Source organism: Chenopodium album, chromosome 14, assembly GCF_948465745.1.
Source record: "Chenopodium album chromosome 14, dcCheAlbu1.1, whole genome shotgun sequence".
Lineage (NCBI taxonomy): Eukaryota > Viridiplantae > Streptophyta > Magnoliopsida > Caryophyllales > Amaranthaceae > Chenopodium > Chenopodium album.
Window position 1 is genome coordinate 46660480 of NC_137847.1, and position 20251 is coordinate 46680730.

Sequence of the window (20251 nt, forward strand, 5' to 3'; positions counted from 1 at the left end):
AGGGAAAATAAAAAATTGTGGTCATACAAAATAGCTGGCAATTAAAGCTAGTAAAAAAGTCCTTGAACTTGTGTATCCTTTTTTTTATTGCAATTTGCAATAAGGTCTTCTTTCGTTCAACCTATGGCTTGTGCCTGAATGCACAAAGAATAGTCGAGCAATAATCGGAGAAATTCAGTACAAGTAACAATCTCTACTTCCTCTAAATTTTCCTAAGTTGCAACAATATCATTCTCCCGTACCGAGTAAAACAAACTACTTTGAAAACTGTTTAAGTGCAAGCCTTGCAACTTCTGCATTAGCTTCAAGAATACAAGTCTTCCACCAAATTATGTTCCCAGTTCCAGAAATTTTATGGTACACTCAAAAACACAGGTTCAGCTTCTGATCCAATAACCATGGTCAATGGAGTTATGGTTCTTCCGCGTCATTGTTACTCCTAACATGATTACATGACATTGCTAGCTTGTCAGCATAACATAATAATGTAATAGTAGCCCCAGATACTGATACAGTATGGTATAAATAAACTTAAAGTAACTGGAAAGCCTTACTTAGATGTGCCTAACTTAGATGTCTGTGGTGATTCCAGTTGTAATGTTACTGGTCCATCATTAACCAGATTGACCTAAACATCAAGCAGGAAAGGATAAATTTTCGAAGAAGTATGCAACAGAAACACAGATATAACAAACTATATACAAAATACAAAGTAAGAAGTATTACCTTCATCATTGCTCCAAAGATGCCATCTGCAGTAATGTAAATGAAACAGAGCAAGTGAGATATTACATATTACCATACTATCAACCATCGAATGAGCCTGTCAAACCCTAGCAAACAAATCCATTCTTATGATCAAGATCAGTTTGATACTTTTCTTTTACATGATCAAAATTCATTCTAGGTCTATAGCCATTAGCCATCAAGATTAGGTTCAGATTTACCATACCAAAGCTATCTCAAAAAATTCAAGGGATTAAAGGTCGTGAAATAAGACCTTGAGAAAATTTGGTATGCATATTTCGAAGCTACATGTAGAGGGCAACTCGTGGAGAATCTTGGATATAATTTTAGTCTTGCAAAGGAAGAGATAAATTAGAGATGTTTTCACAATGTAAGTTTCTTAATGAGCTATAAATTTTTCCCTATACTTAAACTCTTGTCATTACTGAACCCAAAAAAATTACCAAGGCACTAATGACTCGTTTGGTAACTGGTCATAAACAATGGTAATGAGAATGAATCTATATGTATATTTAAAAAGAAAATCAATGTTCATTCCCATGACCATTAAAGATCACCCCAAATTTTTCTCTTTTTCTTCATAAATTTCTTTTTCCATCTAGTACCATCTTGCAAGTGGTAATGGATGGTAATGGAAAAACATGAAGAAAACACATGCTTGGGGGGATTAGATTGTGTTCCTATGGAGATTATGGGTTGTTTTTATGCTAATTTACACTATAATTCATTCTCATTACCACAATTATTAAGGCCAGCACAATTATTATGGAGATTATGTGATGCTGAGAACATAAGGCCAGCAGGCCACTGCTCATCTTCACAAAGAAAAAATCTACAGGTGAAATGATAACTATGCAATATACTAATATAACATATCTAAATATCTGATCATATCTCAGTTTTATCTGGTTCAAGATCATAGTTATTATAGGGTACATGTAACTTCACCTTTTCCAATGCAAGTTAAAGTACACTCTAAGAACACTCTTTTCTAGAAAGCAAACATATAGCCCAAGGTGGCAAATTGGTACATACAATGTGTCAGACTCAGAGATAAAGAGCAACCATACTCCAAATGTATACTTTGTATATAAGAAATTAAGAACACAAATCATGTCAAAGTTAAACCACTAATTCTTTCCTAATTTCCCGAGCTACAGTGCTCCACTAGAAGCAATTCAAACTTTGCATGAAACTTTCTTTATGGAAATCACTTAAGCAATGAGGCAGAAAGAATCTTAAATAGTCTAACAAAATTCCTGTTCTGAAACTAAAAAAGAGGTAACTTGATAACCCTTCAAGTCACATATTGTAAAAGTTGGTAAACATACTTCCTGAAACTCCTGAAACTACAAGTTTGGGAATGTAATTGTATAATGCAAACATTAGGATACTTTTTTTCTTTCAAATGTACACTTATATTTGCGTTCCCCCTTTTTTAAACTATCGTAAAATATATTTAAGAAAAGAAATTGTGTTACTTAGAGAGTAGATCAGTAGAATACCTTCAGTTAACATACCATAAAAGTTATCAAATAGTTCACAACAATGATAAATAACAGCATAATTCAAATTTCGATATGGCAAACACTCAAACAGGCGAAAATTAGAAGACTCTATCTGTGTTCTTTACCAAGTTGTACTTATGGAGTGCAGATAAGGTAATCACATTAAGAGCAAGTGTTTCACATTTCTCAGAGGATAAAAAGAAGCTACCTTTGATCGAGTCAGGGTTGTAACTCTTGCGAAAATTCTCCACCACAGATTCGTAGAATGGTTTTGCTCTTTGTGGAGGCATAGCCACATGAAAATCTGGCTTGTTACCCTTCAATGTTCCATAGAGTGTAAATTGACTCACTGACAAATTCACAAAAACAACTTCAGTTTTCCAACACAAAACAAAATCTCAAAATTCGAACAAAAAACTTCTATCTTACCTAATAAAACCTCATAATTTTTCTGCATAACCTGAAATATCACACCAAAACAATCAACAAACTATAAATACCTTCCAAAAAGAAATCAAAAGTAAAAAGATTTTTCAAAAACTAAAAACAAAACAAAACTTGATACATACATATAAATGTAGAGGATAGTGGGTCTTACACTTTGATCCCAAGCTTTACCTGTATTTTCATTTGGGAATAATCTCATATTTAACACCTTCCTGCATCTGTTAAAATTTCATTTCTTAGATTCATCTCCCAAAAACAATATCATAAACTCATCATATTCATTCACTATAAAATCATGACAAATACACATTGACTGATTAACTAATCCTAGATTAAAATTCTACTCCATCAAATACAATCAAATCGAGTTAGTGTCCATTACACACCCGAATTTTGTACACCCAAGTCTACATCCATTTAAATTAAAATAGCCTTGGGTGTACATAACGTACTCTAGGTAAACCCGGGTGTATAATGGAATACAGTAAAACAAATTCAAATTTCTGCAAAAAATGAAATATGTCAATGTATTGAAACATGTACATGTAATTGGAGTCGGAATCGGAATCGGAGTTGTGAACGCCGATGAGGACAAGAAGGCCAGGGCCAATCTGGGACACAATGCTGCCATCAACCTGCACAAAACCCACAAAAATATGAAAATTAAAAGCGTCAAAAAATGAAAAATCAGCAGAAAAACAGAATGAGGAGAGAGAAAATGAGTGGACAAACCTCAACGCTGGCAGAGGTGACGCGCTGAACAACAGCTCTCATTGCTCTGGTAATGAAGAAGGAAGTTCTGGGATTTCGTTGAATTTGGAGTTGCTTGTTATTGTAAGAGTAATTTTTTACAAGAAGAAGAGGATTTAAGAGGGATGAAGAGAGATATTGGGGAGAGTGAGATGATAATAATGTCATTGCCATGGGATTTTTGGTTGGTTGATTGTTAAAGGAATAAAGGTTAAAGATCAAGCTTTTTTTTTTCAAAGCAATGGGCTTTATGTAGGGCCAGACAAGGGCCGGGTTGGAACCGAAAAGATCCGAACCAAAATGAGCTTGTCACAAGCTCGCCCCACGACAAGGGAAAGTTGATGGGTTGATTGTGCATGAACGTTGATATCAAAATTTGACATCGTGTCAACCCGCATATTTTTAAACGACTTGCCAATTTTATAAGAACTATTTCAAAGGGTTCTAATGACACGAGCCCAATGATATTAGTTTTTAGCCTGTTCTAAGCACGATTTGTTTGAGCATGCATGAGGCTCGTTGGCATAAACACATAGGCCTATATGCTCGTTGGCATAACACATAAGCATACATGGCTCAATCCGTGCCTAACCCTTGGTGAAAGCAAACACAGATGCTCTCATTCCCCAGGTGGATGTATGGTGGGGCTTGGTGTGGTACTAAGAGATGACAAGGGCTCTCTTCTTGTTGTGGCTACTAGAAAAACTCACGCCTCTTCTCCTAAATGTGCTGAAGCGTTGGTCGTCTGATATGCTCTCCAACTAGTGCGAAGATTGGGCTATAATCATGTGTGGGTCGGGTGGAATCAGATGCCATAAATGTTGTTCAAGCTGTGAGTATGGTGGATGACAGCGGAGCTTCTATTAGCATTATCTTTGATGATATTAGGAAAGATAGTCTAGTTTGATGCCTGTAATTTTTCCCATGTTCCCGTCAAAAAAAAAAAAAAAATTTTTTTTCCCATGTTAAGCGTAATTGTAATACGGTCGCTCATCTTGCCGCGAGATGGGATATCGAATATAATGGAGAACGTTATTTTGGGTTCCTTTCCCCAAAGCCTTACAACTTTAGCAGAATTGGATATAATTTAATAATACGAGTTACTATCTTTCCTCAAAAAAAAAAAGCCTAACCCTAACCTCTCAGATAGATGGCCATAGGTGAACCACCATATATATGCACAACCATCTTTAAAATAGAATAGAGTTAAAAGCAACCTTTAGCTAGAGGAATCAGAGGTTGGAAATTATGTAGAGGAATGGAGATGAGGTCAAATTGAAATCTCTTACTAAAGCAAAATCTAGGTTAAAAAGTAATCCCCTCACCCCAGGTCAGAAAAATCAACCAATTCATTACAACGGACGCGAGTTTTAGCGACATTGAATTAGTGCTTCAGCGGCATTTATAAATGCCGTTAAAACATTTAGCGGCATTTAATGAAATCCTGCTAGATCCAGTGTCGGGAAAACGTTTGACGAGATTTTATTTCTATTCCGCTAAAAGGTCAAATAAATGCCGGAAGAAGCCTTATTTTATATGGGCCCATAGCCATGATCTTTTTGATATACCAATGAATTTCCTTACGTACATTTACAAATAAATTGTTATTTTTTTTTTATTTTTCTTCTCAGATATAACTATATAGAAATGGACAACATTTTCAAAATACTTGAATATATTTAAGGAAAAATTAGAAAAAATAATCCCTACTTTAATCAATTTTGGTAGAATAATCCCAACTTTCATTTATTCCGGAATAATCCAAACTTTGGGGGGTCTTCTTTTTCTTCAATCCCAAATACCGGTTACCGATTGAATAGGTTTCTTGTTTTTTTTTTAAAAAGTGACACGTGTCACGCGTTAATTGATTAAAAAAAATATCAAAACAAAAAAATATAAAAAACAAACAAAATAATAATAAAAAAAGCAGCCAAACCCCAAATCCGGCCACCCACATCCTTATCTTCGGCGGCTGCTGCTACTCCCCCTCCCCTGCGCCGGTTTCCCCCCATCCACCAACGCCAGTTTCTCCCCTCCCCTGACGCCGGTGATGCGACCCACCTTCCTCCCCTCCTTTTCCGCCGATGCCACCACTCGAAACTCCTTTACCAGCCACCACCACCACTCGAAACACTGGCACAGAGGGTTTGAGGGGAAAGCAGCGCACTGTTTGGGCAGGGAAAGGGAGGGGTTGGCGCAGCTGGCGGTGGCAGGTGGTGGGGGTTACGGTGGCAGGTAGGGGATTAAGGGTTTTTTTTTGGACCAATTGCAGCTTGACATGTGGCACATAACTTATTACAACTGGTCATTGACTTTTGTTGACCGGTTTGGGATTGAAGAAAAAAAAGACCCTCCAAAGTTCGGATTATTCAGAATAATCTAAAGTTGGGATTATTCTACCAAAATTGACGAAAGTTGGGATTATATTTTCTAATTTTTCTTATATTTAATATTTACATCTTCATCCAAAATATCCTAAATAACACTTAAATTACATTTTTTCATACTGTTGATCGTCAAGTACACATTAATTATAAACACAATTACACATGATGTTAGTATGTACCTCTAGCTCTAATTGTGCTCTTAGTAACTTCCAAAAAGCAACGAAGTCTCAAAATAATGCCATTAAACCATTACAACTAGTAGAGAAATCTAACCCAGGCCACTTAATCAAAATTACCTGAATAGCAACAAATAGATTATATTTTATTAATAAAAATGTAATGGTAAAAAAATACAAAGGGATTGTGAATATTTTCTAAGATTCCAGCATAATGTTTTTGCAATGTGATGATTAAGCTAGTAATAATTGTTCCAAAGGACATTTTAGACTACTACCCCTAATTGATGTACTCTACATAAAAACTTATGGTAACAGCAACTAATATCATGACTTTCAGAATATCTGCTGCAAAAATCTGTAAATGAACAAGTGCAGGATGGTTATGTGCTTTTGCTTTGTTTTTTTTACTGGAAGCATAAATACTCTTTCCTATTTATCTTTTATAATTCTAAACAAAAATCAATAAAAAAAATTAAAAAGAATTATTATCAATTGCTAAGGATAATTGATGTTATTTTAATAATAAGAAATGATTAATAAGGGATAAAACTTTACTAAGCAATTCTTTGTATCTAAACAGGGAAGACAACAATAGTTAGATGAAACACTTGAAACACATAAAGTGGAAAATCGAATCTAATTTAGAAAAATCACCAGATTCTTCTTTATCAATCAACTTATTTTTTTGAACAAAGCAGACACCTATTTCACGCAATGATCTGGAAAATTTCAAGAAAAATCACAAATAACCTAAGTTTTCATTTTATTAGCAAACTCATTTTATTAGAAGATATTTCACAATTCCATAATAAATTTGTGCCGTATCACAAATTTAACTACACAATAAAGAATATATACGGCTACATTTAATATAAAGAATTATTCATTATTATGCTACAACCAAACAGGGTAAAAACTAATTTAGAAAAGGGAAACTGAAAAAAGCTGACCATATAAATTGTTAATACGAAGCATAAAATATAGATAATTATATCTAACATATACCTGATCACATAGTATTCTCATCGAGAACTCTTCTACCTAGCAATAATGCTTTTAACATTTTAAGTTCTTCTTTCATTTGAGCTTGAGATTCAGCATTGTTCTTTTGTGACTGTTCAAACTTTTCTTGCACCCTCTTGAGTTTGCACTCCAAAAACTGAATTTTTTCTTCACATGTCATGATCATCCTCAAGTTGTTCCCTATCTTGATTAGATGAAATGTAAGCTAAGGTTTTTGGACATCTACCGAGACCACGAACTTGGCCTTTTTTTTTTTTTTTTTTTTTTTTTTTTTTTTCAGGGCCTACAACTACATTCATCACTTGTGAGTATATGTCACCCTCCCATGCAACCTTTCCATTTGTTTCCTCAACACCATTTGGGGGCTCATTTAACTTTTCATTTATCATTTCCTATTGAACATTAAAGATGTAAATACTCACAATCATCTTAGGTTGTAATTTACACAATTATAAATGCAGTTTTAGGAGTCAAAATTGGAAATTATTGTAGCTTGATACTAATTCTAGATTTAAAATATTTAAAATAGTGCATGCTTACCACAGCTTGTTTTGATTTCTCATCCACTGGTGTTGGTACAATCTTACGTTCCTTATGAGTATCCAAGAATACCATAGCTCTAGATGGTATAACCTCATCAATAGTCTTGCCAAAACAAATTTAAAATTTATAATTAATATGATATGATCAACACAAATGACAATTATATAAACAAGCATCACACAAATACCCATGCCCAAACAATGATCCTCTCTAAAAGTCTAATTCAAAAAGTCAAGAATCTATAAAATGTGTCATATGTCTTAACTGAACATTTAACCTCATATATTAGTTTGTTTATATACACCCCAAGTTAATATATAATTATATACTAGTAATGACATTAGAATTACAAAGATATACCTTTTCCTCAGTATTACACGCAAAGCTTTTTTATCCACCAGTATGTGCCATGACTTGCAGCTCACGACTCTTTCACTTTTTCTCAGAACGTTTCTATATATACATGAATTCAGAATATCACATGATGGACAGGAAATATATACAACTTATGAACTAGACAGAACTTGTAAAACACATTTTTATTTTTATTTTTTTTACCTTTCCTTTAGGAGAATTCCAATATGTTACTAACTAAAGCCATTGGTCTTCAGGCACAAAATCAGGCTTAGCTTTTAGATATTTGTAATGTTTCCTAGATGTGGTTCATAGTGATCAAGTTTGAGTTCTCCTTTGAAATTGATCCACTTCTTTCCCATTGATTGTTTCACATACATTTTAGCTAAAGGGTGAGGTATGATGAACTTTGAATTTTATTTGAAAAGAAAATCCAGGTAAAAAAATATAATCAAAATATTGCTCATAAAAGAAACATCATTCAAAATTGGGGCATTAACATATCGTACGCTTTGCAAAACATCAAAGTAATCAAATAATATTGACGAAGACCACCATTACCTTCACAATATTAAGTGCTTCAGTTCTTTCTTTCTTTCTTTCTTTCTTTCTTTTTCTTTTTCTTTTTTTCTTCTTCTTCTTCTTCTTCTGGAACTAGTCTCCAATCATAATATGCCAGGGGACATAATTGAGGATTTCTTACTACAGTGTCAATAAAGTGAGCAAGATCAGAACGTTCATCACCAATTGGCTGTCAACACTTATTCCACCGGAGAATTATTCTTTTTTCCTTAGGTTGATTCCAAATATGTATCATTAAAGTAGGTCCTCTGCGTTTCTGAGAATGGGTTCTAGATTCTGTAAACAAAGACAGGTCCTCTGCGTTTCTGAGAATGGGTTCTAGATTCTGTAAACAAAGACAGGTCCTCTGCGTTTCTGGGAATGGGTTCTAGATTCTATAAACAAAGACAATAGTTAAGTTCAATTAATTTGCACGGTCATTATTTTAAATGAGAACAAATTAAACATTACTAAAACAGAACTTACCTTCATCATTCTCACTCTCTAAAGTCTCATTTCCCATTTGATCTTCCATTCTTATTGAAGGACCACTATTTGTCAATGGAGTGTTCATCTTTTCATCATAAGCTGCTTGAGTTTCTGCATCTGCATGAGATTAAAGAGTTATAGTTCAAGGCTTCTTTTGTCTTCCCATTAAAATCTGTAAGATACTCACAACATTGAACTTATATAGAAGTTAACTTGGTATTAAAAGCTAAATAAAAATACTTATACATAAATATCATTTTTGGATAATGCAAAACATTGAAAAGCATACATCACATGAAGAACATCAACAAATACACATTGCAGCAACTAAATTATGTCATTATACAATACACAAATGACAAATTTAACATACGGGAGGAAAATCATCCATTCAAATCTCCATCTTCTTCTTCATTGTCTTCTATGTGGTCATCATCTACACAAGTCCCTTTAAAAGATGGAAGGTCATCAATTTCTGTAGATATATCTTCATGTAACACCATCATTCGAGTTTCATTTCCCATAAAACAACATTATTGTCTTGGAAACCATCATCTCCTACATTATAGATATCCCTAGGTTTTATAGGTGTTGGAACACACCACTTGAATTCCATGTGATCCTGAATATATATGACTTGCTGAACTTGGGACGGGAACACAAATGGTTCATCATTTAATTTATAACCAGTATGTATTAGATGCTGAAACTTAACCAGTGTGCAACCCAATTTATCTTGCTTTACTCCTTTCCCTTGAACAACATCCACCCAAACACACCTAAACAATACAACCTTGAAATCTCCATAATAATCTAGCTCAATAATATCGGTAACACGACCATAATAAACAACATCTCCTAGTAAAGGTCTTATGTCACTAGAACTTGCATAGTTTTGTGTCTTTGCAACAACCATAACTCCACTATTTTGAGTATTCATGTCCTTCTCATACTCTTTGGTTCTAAATCGATATCCATTATTCACATCAAAAGCATGAAATTTCCTTACAATTGGATTGGGACCTCATGCAAGTGATTGGATAAGACTTGTGATTTGCCCTTCTGTAGCATTTTCTGAGTTATTAACCTGTTTAGAATTCAATAAGAAAAATAATTAATAACTTTAATATATAGAAATTAATATATTAATATCTTACTATATATATATCAATTTTTTTTTTTTTGAGGAAAAATATCAAAAATTAATATGAATACATAAGCTAGTAACTAGTCACCAAATTCTTTACTATGCATTTGCTCTTTTTCAAGTTGAGATGCCCGTCTCCTTCAAGTTATTCTGTTAATGTGAGCAATGTGATCCTTGCATAGTCTGAATATGATTAGATATCTAAATATTCAATAGTCAAATTATTAGTTTGCTATTTAACTTACTTCTTTAAAGAATCAAGATTTGAATCTTCTCAATTGAAAAGTACATAACGATGTACTTGTTTCCACATATTTTCCTCTAGTTTGAATCCTTGAACGCTCCCATACGGCTTTCCTTCAACATGAAATATGCTCGACCATATTTCATTAGCAGCTAGAGGTTCTCCATCAGCATTGTTATTCTTATGATTTGTTTCCTCGACTCCTTTCAAGTACCTTGAACAAAAGATAAGATATTCATCGGCAAGATATGCTTCCGCAATTGAACCCTCAGGCCGAGCTTTGTTTCGTACATATGACTAATGTTTTCAAGTACCTAACAAAAAGTAAAAACAATTAATAATATGTATTTCACAATTATGTATACTAGAAACAAGAAGGTTTCTAAAAATAATAACAACAATTACCTTTCAATTGGGTACATCCATCGATAATGCATCAGCCTAGCAACTTTGGCTTCATGTACAAGATGCATGACCAAATGCACCATGATAGTGAAAAATGAAGGTGGAAATATCTTCTCTAAAGAGCAAAGAATTTTTGTCACCTTTAACTCAAGTATGTCCAGCTCACTAACAATAAGAGACTTCCCATATAATACCCCAAATATACTACACAATTCAATCAAAACCAAAGCTACTTTGTCATCGATATTTCCTCTCAAAGCAACTGGAAGAAGACATTGCATAAGTACATAGCAATCATGACTTTTAAGTCCACTTAATGTGTGGTTCTTCTGAATACAACGAGCTATGTTAGATGCATACCCATCAGGAAATTTTACCTTCTTTAACACTTTAAGAAAGTGCTTCTTCCTTTCTGCTCAGATGAAAACAAGCTGGGGGAAAAAACCACTTTCCAGACCCACGTTTTTGAGGCCATAATTTCTTCCTTATTTTTAGATGTTTTAAGTCACGCCTAGCCTTCAATTATCTTTAGACTTTTTTTTTCAGTATTCAACAATGTGTAGACAATATTGTCACATACATTTTTTCTACATGCATAACATCAACATTATGATGCACTAGATTAAACTCCCAATAAGGTAGTCTAAAAAAAATGCTAATTTTTTGCCATGTCTTTTTAGGAACACCGTCAGGTGGATCACCTTTTTTGCCTAAAATGAAATTGATGTTTTTAAGTTGCTCCAAGATTTTTGACCCAGAAGGTGGCCTAGACTTTGTTGCATCATCTAAGAATCAATGATGATCCATGAAGCAAAATTTTCCACCATATTTCAAGTGATGAGCTTTAAAATTCATATTACAAGAAGGACATCCATATTTTCCATAAATGTTCTAGCCAGACAAATTTCCAAGTGCAGGAAAATCATTTATTGTCCACATTAGTGCTGCGCGTAGCTGAAAAACTTCGCTGCTTGAGGCATCATATGTAGCAACACCATTTTCCCATAAATCAACCAATTCTTCTCTAAGGGGTTGTAAATAAACGTTAATGTCATTTACTATAGCTCTTGGACCAGGAATAAGTAATGACAATATGAAGTTTTCCCTTTTCATGCATAGCCATGGTGGTAAGTTGTAAGGTATAAGAATAACAGGCCAAATACTATACCTACTATCCATTTTACCAAAGGGATTGAAACCATCAGTTGCAAGCCCTAATCTCACATTACGAGGTTCACCACCAAATTCAGGGAATTGTGCATCAAAATTCTTCCAAGATTCAGTTACGGCAGGATGTTTTAAAACACCTTCTTCAATTTTGTGTTCTGTTTTATGCCATGTCATATCATTTGATAATTTAGATGAAATAGATAACCTTTGTAGCCTTGGCTTTAAAGGAAAATATCGCAGAACTTTCATGGGAATAGGATTTTTTTTTCCTCAGTGAGATTGAAACATCATCATCAACATTCCTTTCAACTTCCTTCCATCTTGAAGCATTGCATAGATGACATTCATCAGCATCTGCATATTCGTTTTAAAATAACGTACAATCATTAGGTCATGCATCAATTTTCTCATATGTGAGACCCAAACCCTCGATTATCTTTTGTGACTCTTGTAATGAATCTGGTAAACTCTCGCTTTTTTGGGAGAGCTCCTTTAACTAATTTAAGAAGCAAATCAAAGGATTTGTTAGACCAACCGAATCGACACTTGATGTTGTATAGGTGTAACAAAAAAGACAGTGATCGATTGTATTTTTCACAGCCCGGATAAAGTTCTTTATCAACATCCATTAGAAACTTGTTAAACTTCTCCACATTAGGACGAGGATTACTGCTATATGCAGTAACATTTGTTTCATTATTCTTAAAATCCATTGATTGTGATTCATTGGATATATGAAAATATCACATAACATTTCCATCATATTTTCCCCTCCATCATTATCAACACAAGGCTCTTGAATTTCACCCATATTTCTTTCTGGAATTGATGTAGACATTTATCTCCATGACAGTACAAAACATCATAACTTCTCATCATCCGATGTACTACAAGGTGATCAAGCATCTCATCCCTAGTCCTATGAAAATGATTTACGCACTTTGTGCATGGACATGGTACTTTTCCATCTTTAACATTTCTAAACGCAAAGTCTAAAAATTCAATGACTCCCTTTATATATTCTTCTCGTTTATCACTAACAATCCATTTCCGATTCCTACGATCCATGTCCTATGTGACACCCCCATGCCCGTTGCGATTAAAACAATGGATTAATAACAATACTAATTATCCCTAATCTAGTATTGACATGAGCACAACCAATTAAGCATACCAATTACAATTATCATTAGAGAATTTAAAGAAATAATTCATGCATTAACCATATTCGGGTTCTGCTGAATCTTAGAATAAAGAAACTACTCACACATATTAATGAAAACAATAACAAGAATTAAAGAAAAAAGAATTAATAATAAAAGGAATTAAAGATAATAAGACAAATACCAAATCTTGAATTACGAGAGATAAACGAAGAATCTTGAGTGGCATAATCTTGAATTACAATGAAAATAATGTTTAGAGAGAAAACTAGGGTTCTAAGATGATAGATAGTGAAATTATAATGCTAAAGGGTATTTATAATAAAGCCAAAAGATAGGATATATTAAGGAAAGAAATTGGATTAAAACCGACCAAATTCGTCCAAGCATTAGGGTCGGATTAAAACCGACCAAATTCGTCCAAGCATTAGGGTGTCACACAGGACATGCCCGTGCCTAAAGTCAGAATTGATTTTTCTTTAACTTCCAGCAAGACATGGGCATGTCAAATTTTGACATGGGTGTGCCTCGCTGGAATGGAAGTCATAGAAGCAATGACACTCGTAGAGACACGGGCGTGTCTCACTGTAATACCCCGGAAATTCCCTTATTTTAAATTACTCTTTTTATTCTACTTAAAACTATTTTAAGGAAATAACCAAAATATTATCGCCACCGTAATAACGGCTAAGGCTATTTTTCAAAGTCACACAACGGAAGTCTGAAATAAAAACCAACTTTTTAAAATAAAACTTGAGTTCACAACCTCAAAACAAAATAAAAATAATTAAATCACAAGTTGGAACCATCCTAAACATGGCCCTTTCAAAAATCCAACTTTAAATAACACAAAAAGGTTAGTCCGTAATAAAATAATCCAGAACATAAAACTAGGAAAACATAACAAGTAACTCTCGGCACTCATTCCCATCATGCTCTTCATGCTTCAAGTACCTGTCACTTCCCCTTTATTTCAACCATCTACTCACCATATAAATGGGTCATAGTAGGGCTAACTAAAGGAAATCTAAACACAAACACAAAAGTAAGAATTAGCAAAAGCTGAGTACATATGCACCACACTAACATGAACATCCTATCAATAAGAATAGTAATAAAACATGCTTGCCATACAATCACAATCAACTTACCTTTGACTCATAACTCACAATATTAACTATTAATTAATATCTTTGGATTATGCATCGAAAGGGTTTCCTTCCTTAAAAAAAAAGCCCATAAAAAATGAAGCTTCCAACCAGGGAGCTACCCCAATTGGCACCTACTATGTCACACCTTGGCGACAAAATTCCAGCGCATAAATAATAATGAAAGAAAGTACAGCGTCCTGTACTCCTGTAGAAGCTATGCTCAAATATAAAGTCACATAACTCCCCCCATATGTTCATACTCAAGGTATATACGTTCTGAGAGTTTTGGTGCGTATTCTCTTACACTTTACGTGATTTATCAATTTAACATGTGAAGACTCCAACCAATCAATCAAGAATAAGTGTAGACACCCAAATGTGTCTCCCCAAAACCAAACCCAGTGATGAATACCTTTCACGTCATTTGATTATCGAACGAAGTGAAAGTGTGGAAAGTCTAGTGATGAGGATGTTTTTATTAAAATATTTCTTTTTCTGTTTTCAAAAATATTTCTTTTCTTACTCTATTTATATAAAAATAGACAATCCAATTTGGTTTGGTCCATGATAAGGGTCCAATAATAGTGTAGTTGGATTGAGCTTGAAAAAAGCTTTCCAATGATATATTATAAGCCCAATTCCGATGAATTATGAGGAAGTTATGGATTAAATTAAATTAGGCCCAATGATTTTAAATGTGGCCCAATGATCTAGAGGAGGGCCTATTAATTATTATTCCTAAAGTAATTAGGATAGATTTTGATCTTCTAGGAATATCTAGAAGGTTCTCTTTAATTCTAATAAGATTAGGATTGATAATTATTTTTATTTTTTTTTTAAAAAAGAAGATGTTATATTTTGAATAAAATATGTTAAATCTGATTTTAAATCTGCTTGGACGCAGAACTACTTGTAACCGGTTTAAAAGGTGATTCCGCGTGTAAAAGCGCATTGTACTTTTGAACCAGCGCGAGACGACAGAGTCGTCGCCTGGCGCGGACTTTCGTCGCCTGGCGACGAGCTTGTCGTCTGGCGCTGACTCCTGTCGTTGGCGACAGGAGGTATTTTATTCCGTATATGATTTTTTTTGATCTCGTGCTATTTTCCTAGAAATAGGGGTCAAATTTCCCTGTTTTCAATCATCTACAATCAATAATCAATAATCTACCATTCACAATCATCAATCTCTTTCTATCTCTAAAAGCTAGAAGCTTTCTCTTTCTCTTCTTTTTCTAAACTTTTCCCTCTTACAAAATTCTCTATTCACAAGATCTAGACACATCTAGCCAAGTTCGAAGTTGCCTTCGCCCTAGATGTGAAAGGTTGATAATTTCTGAGGGTTTGGTCCCAAATCCCTATTTCAATTATTTAATTTAATTGTTTGATTTATTATTTTCCTTGAACTTACTAACGTGTGTATTTTGTTATTAGAAAGAGATACGAGACATCGAAGTAAGTAATTTAATTACTTTAATTGTTATTTTGATATAGAAAGCATGCTTTGATTATTTTAATTCCTAGTGTCATGTTAGGATGTTTTTATTGATTTCTAATATCATGCATGTTTCTATGATGCTTCCTATTCTTTCCTTCTATCATGTTAGTATCATGTTAGGGTTAAGCTTTGATCTTTAATGTTTAGTGACATGCTAGAATTTGTTATTAATCTTGTTAGTATCATGCCTATGATCTTGCTAATATTATTATGCTTTATTGAGATTGAATATTATTATTGATGATGATTGTTATTATTTTGCTTGATATATTATTATTGTTATTGCTTGATCACGCCCTCTCTTGTAGGTTTAAAGGGAATTTGCACTTGTAATCACGCTTAATAAGATAATTAATAATCTTGTTTAGGCTAATATGATTATAATTCAAGTGATCGCCAATAATAGGTTTGTTTGTGTATTAATATTCAACCAACATAGATTAAACATGTTTAGGGTTAACCTATTGATTGTATGTTAGTTAGAAAGCGCACATGAATACGAGAAGAATAAAGTAGAGGCCTATTATGATTATAATTCAAGTGATCGCCAATAATAGGTTTGTTTGTGCATTAATATTCAACCAACATAGATTAAACAGGTTTAGGGTTAATCTATTGATTGTATGTTAGTCAGAAAGCGCACATGAATATGAGAAGAATAAAGTAGAGGCCTATTTTTAGGGCAGGTTCAATCTCTTTTAGGTTGGATTTGTACCTTCATCCCCGAACTTCCAGTCATGGTTCCAAACCTATGGGGTTAACGATCTCCTGGATCGTAAAGGGGTGTAACCTTCACCCTGTGAACGGTTTACAAGTTCCTAAAACTTGTTGGCAACTCTTTTACTCTAGCTTCCTTTCCTTTAAACGCCACCATGCTTAAGTGTATGATCACAGTGGGGCTCAAGTGTGGGATGCTTGAAATATTCCCTACAATAAGCATAATAATAATCCATACATTCTTCCAATTAATTCTTGAATTAATTAGTGGGCACATACTATTTATTTTAATTAAGGTTCCTTGCCTAGTTTTGTGCACAAAATTACACGGTTACTACCTTGGTGCATAGAATGCACTAATAAACTTTCTTAACTCGATCTCAACTTACTTGAGTGAGTAAATAAATAAACTAAATTCCCTGACTCAACACCAATAATAAATGGGTGAGAATAAAATTCATGAATCATGTTTAATAATTCTAATTATAGCTCTTTTAAACATACATAAGCCTTGCTTATTAATTTCATGCTTCCTTGATACTCAAAAATAAAAAATACTTCCATGATTCACATATATTAAACTTGTATCATGCTTCAAATATCATATCCACATGCTTGCATAATAATTCATGTTCAACCAACATCAATTCCAAGCATATAATCAATCAAACATGCTACTAATTCATCACTTCAATCACAATTCACAATCCTAGCATGATACTACGCATACACAAATATTCTCGTGTACATACCTTGAATAATGCCTAAACTCAGCCACACTTGCTAGAAATCACCTAGCTCGAAACTTCCTACAATTAAAAATACATAAATATAATTAATTCACTATTCTCACAAATTTTCAACAACTAATAATACTATCTAAACCATATTGATTAACCCCTTTTAATGACATAAAAGGCATAAACCCTTTTTTTTAAGTGGGTACATTAAATCCTTTAAAAAAGACTTAATTTTTATGACTTAAATAAAATTCCAGCATACTTATTTAGTATAAAATATCACTTTTAGACTAGGAAATCATATATAAATCATTAAAACCTTTTTCCCTTTTATGGGTAATCAAACCCTAACTCAATAATTAAAAAGTAGTGTGTGTACGTAAATAATTTCCAGCATTAAATTGAAGGCTTTAAACACATAAAAAAACATGATTAGACCATGAATTAATCAAGAACAACAAGCTAGTCTCAATCCCTAACCAATTATGCAAAATCCCCAATTTCTAGGGTTTATAATTTGGGGTTTTTGATTAAATAAAAATCTGAAATTTATATCAATAAATTAGCAACATTAAAATTCCCAAAATTAACACCAAAACATAATAAAAATCATGCCTTTAAAACAATAAATCAATAGAATTAATTTTAGGATTAAATAAGTTTTTATTTTTATTTTTATTTCTTTTATTGATATATACAAACCGAAAAAAAGAAAGGGAAGGAGGAGGAGGCGCCGGCCGGCTGGGATGCCAATTAAAAATAGGATTGACCCAATTAAAAATACTTTTGTTGTCTCAATTAGGGGTGTTCAAATCCGGGTACCCGGAGTTTCGGGTACCCGAAAACCCGGGTACCCGAAGTTTCGGGTACTTGTTTATTTGTCCCATGTCCCGGCCCGAATATCTCGGGTATCCGGGTTCCGGGTACCCGAATTATTCGGGTCGGGACATAGGGTACCCGGATTTTTGAATTATTATAATTAATTTGCTCCCAAAAGGTAAAAAAATGAAAAAAATTAAATCTACTACCCAAACGCCACACAATCGAACAACCAAGATACAAAATAACCAATTGCACAAAGCTTTTTTCAATAATAATATATTAGAAATATAATTTATTAGAAAATATAATTAGAAATTGTAATTAATTTGCTTCAAGGTACTGTTGCAAGTCTTGGTTGTAAACAAAGAATTAAACAAAGGCTTCTACGATATACAAAGGTTTGTTGCTCCCAAGGTACTGTTGCAAGTCTTGGTTGTATACAAAGATGTTGACCAACTCTTGAATTAGTGACCACTGACGATGGAGTTGGAGTTAGGGAAAGCAGCAGCGAGCCTCAGACGGAGGTGGGCAAAGCAGCGGTTGAGAAGACGGTTGAGAAGAGGTTTGAGAATAGAGAAGTAGGAAGAACAGAGAGGGACCTCAAGGAAGAAGAAGGAAGAGAGAGATAGAGGCAGGAACAGAGAGGAACTTGGAGAGGAAGAGAGAGGGAGAGAGAGAGCGGCGATTGTGAGGAATTGAAGGAACCCTAATTTTGTTTCAAAAGAGAAGGGGCATGTGGGGATTGTGGGCTGGGCTTAGTATTTTTTTTTTGATATTAATTTATATTCGGGAATTCGGGTACCCGCGAATCATAAAATGCGGCCCATGTCCCGACCCGGATAACAAGCAATTTTCCCGGGTCGGGTACCCGTCCCGAAAAAACAGTTTTTTTCTCCAAATTTCCCATCGGGTATTTGCCGGGTCATCGGGAAATCGGGTCTGGACAATCGGGTCGGGTTTTTTTGAACACCCCTAGTCTCAATTCATGATCCATTTTATTTACTCACACTTATAATTTATTTAAATAAATAATTTCATTTTAATAAATAATTTCATTTTAATAAATAGAATAAATAAAACAATTAATTTATATATATAAAAATATAATAAAAATACGGAGTATTATAGTCTACCCCCTTAAAAGAAGTTTCGTCCTCGAAACTTGAGCACGAAAACCATAAAACTTTGTTCAAAACTTATTTAAAATCACACTTTTTACCCACTTAATAAAAACTTTTCTTAATACTTATAGTTGTTGTACTTTTTGTAAGCTTCCTTGATCTTTTTCTTTCTAAACTTTGCATAAAATTGTGCAAAATATACTTATAATGCACAAAAATGTTTGAAAATAAGGTAAAAAGCGCAAAATTCTACCGCATTCTACCTCCCTTAAAGAAAACGAGTTACGTCCCCATAACTCAACTAACCTCAAACAATTTAGGGTACTTCTTTCTCATCTCATCCTCGGCTTCCCAAGTTGCTTCTCCAGTCTCTTGGTTTGACCACAAAACCTTTACTATCTTGACATCTTTCTTGCGTGTACTATGTACTTTACTGTCAAGGATAGGTCTTTCTTCATAGGTTAGACTTTGGTCTAGTTCTATAGTCTCAGGTTGAAGGACATGCGACTTGTCCGGAATATACCTTCTCAATTGAGAAACATGGAACACATCGTGCACTTTGCTAAGGTCCATAGGTAATGCTAACCTATAGACAACTTTTTCTATTCGTTGCAAAATCTCATATGGTCCAATGTACTTTGGACTCAACTTTCCTTTCTTTCCAAATCTCATAACTCCTTTCATTGGTGATACTTTAAGCAAAACTTTATCCCCAATTTGGAACTCTAGCTTCTTCTCTACGCTTTAAATCTGCGTAACTCTTCTGTCGATCCTGGGCAACTTGGATCTTAGGTTGTATTTCTCTCACTTTCTTTGTTGTTTCATCTATCAATTGAGGACCTAGAATTATTGTCTCACTAATGTCACTCCAACACAGTGGACTTCTACACTTCCGTCCATACAAGGCCTCAAATGGTGCCATGCCATGCTTGCATGGTAACTATTATTGTAAGAGAATTCTACCAAGTCTAAGCTATCTTCCCATCTACCTTGATAGTCTAACACACAGGATCGTAGCATATCCTCTAAGGTTTGGATAGTTTTCTCAGATTGCCCATCCGTTGCAGTGTGAAATGTTGTAATCTTCT

The 20251-nt window shown here is 33.9% G+C and overlaps 2 protein-coding genes across 2 annotated transcripts; both read right to left on the reverse strand.

The window, feature by feature from the left end:
* Positions 1 to 48: 48 nt before the first annotated feature.
* On the reverse strand, positions 49 to 3630 carry LOC145579360 (uncharacterized). The gene is made up of 8 exons (XM_081636599.1): positions 3435 to 3630; positions 3246 to 3337; positions 2854 to 2920; positions 2685 to 2715; positions 2464 to 2604; positions 727 to 752; positions 555 to 628; positions 49 to 439 (listed from the first exon to the last, which is right to left on the reverse strand). The coding sequence occupies exons 1-8, from the start codon at positions 3624 to 3626 to the stop codon at positions 412 to 414; spliced, it is 651 nt and encodes a 216-aa protein (XP_081492725.1). The 5' UTR covers positions 3627 to 3630; the 3' UTR covers positions 49 to 411.
* Positions 3631 to 12224: 8594 nt separating this feature from the next.
* On the reverse strand, positions 12225 to 19847 carry LOC145578177 (uncharacterized). Its single transcript, XM_081635547.1, has 2 exons — positions 19470 to 19847; positions 12225 to 12308 (listed from the first exon to the last, which is right to left on the reverse strand). Exons 1-2 carry the CDS (start codon positions 19845 to 19847, stop codon positions 12225 to 12227), a joined length of 462 nt encoding a protein of 153 aa, XP_081491673.1.
* Between the last annotated feature and the right edge of the window lie 404 nt (positions 19848 to 20251).

Coding starts and splice junctions, on each gene's coding strand:
- LOC145579360 (XM_081636599.1), bottom strand. CDS start 3,626: ATGGCAATGACATTATTATCATCTCACTCTCCCCAATATCTCTCTTCA. Junction 3,338..3,434: donor TCACCTCTGCCAGCGTTGAG/GTTTGTCCACTC, acceptor GGTTTTGTGCAG/GTTGATGGCAGCATTGTGTC. Junction 629..726: donor TCTTTGGAGCAATGATGAAG/GTAATACTTCTT, acceptor CTTGATGTTTAG/GTCAATCTGGTTAATGATGG.
- LOC145578177 (XM_081635547.1), bottom strand. CDS start 19,847: ATGAAAGGAGTTATGAGATTTGGAAAGAAAGGAAAGTTGAGTCCAAAG. Junction 12,309..19,469: donor AGTACCCTAAATTGTTTGAG/GTTAGTTGAGTT, acceptor ACGAATATGCAG/ATGCTGATGAATGTCATCTA.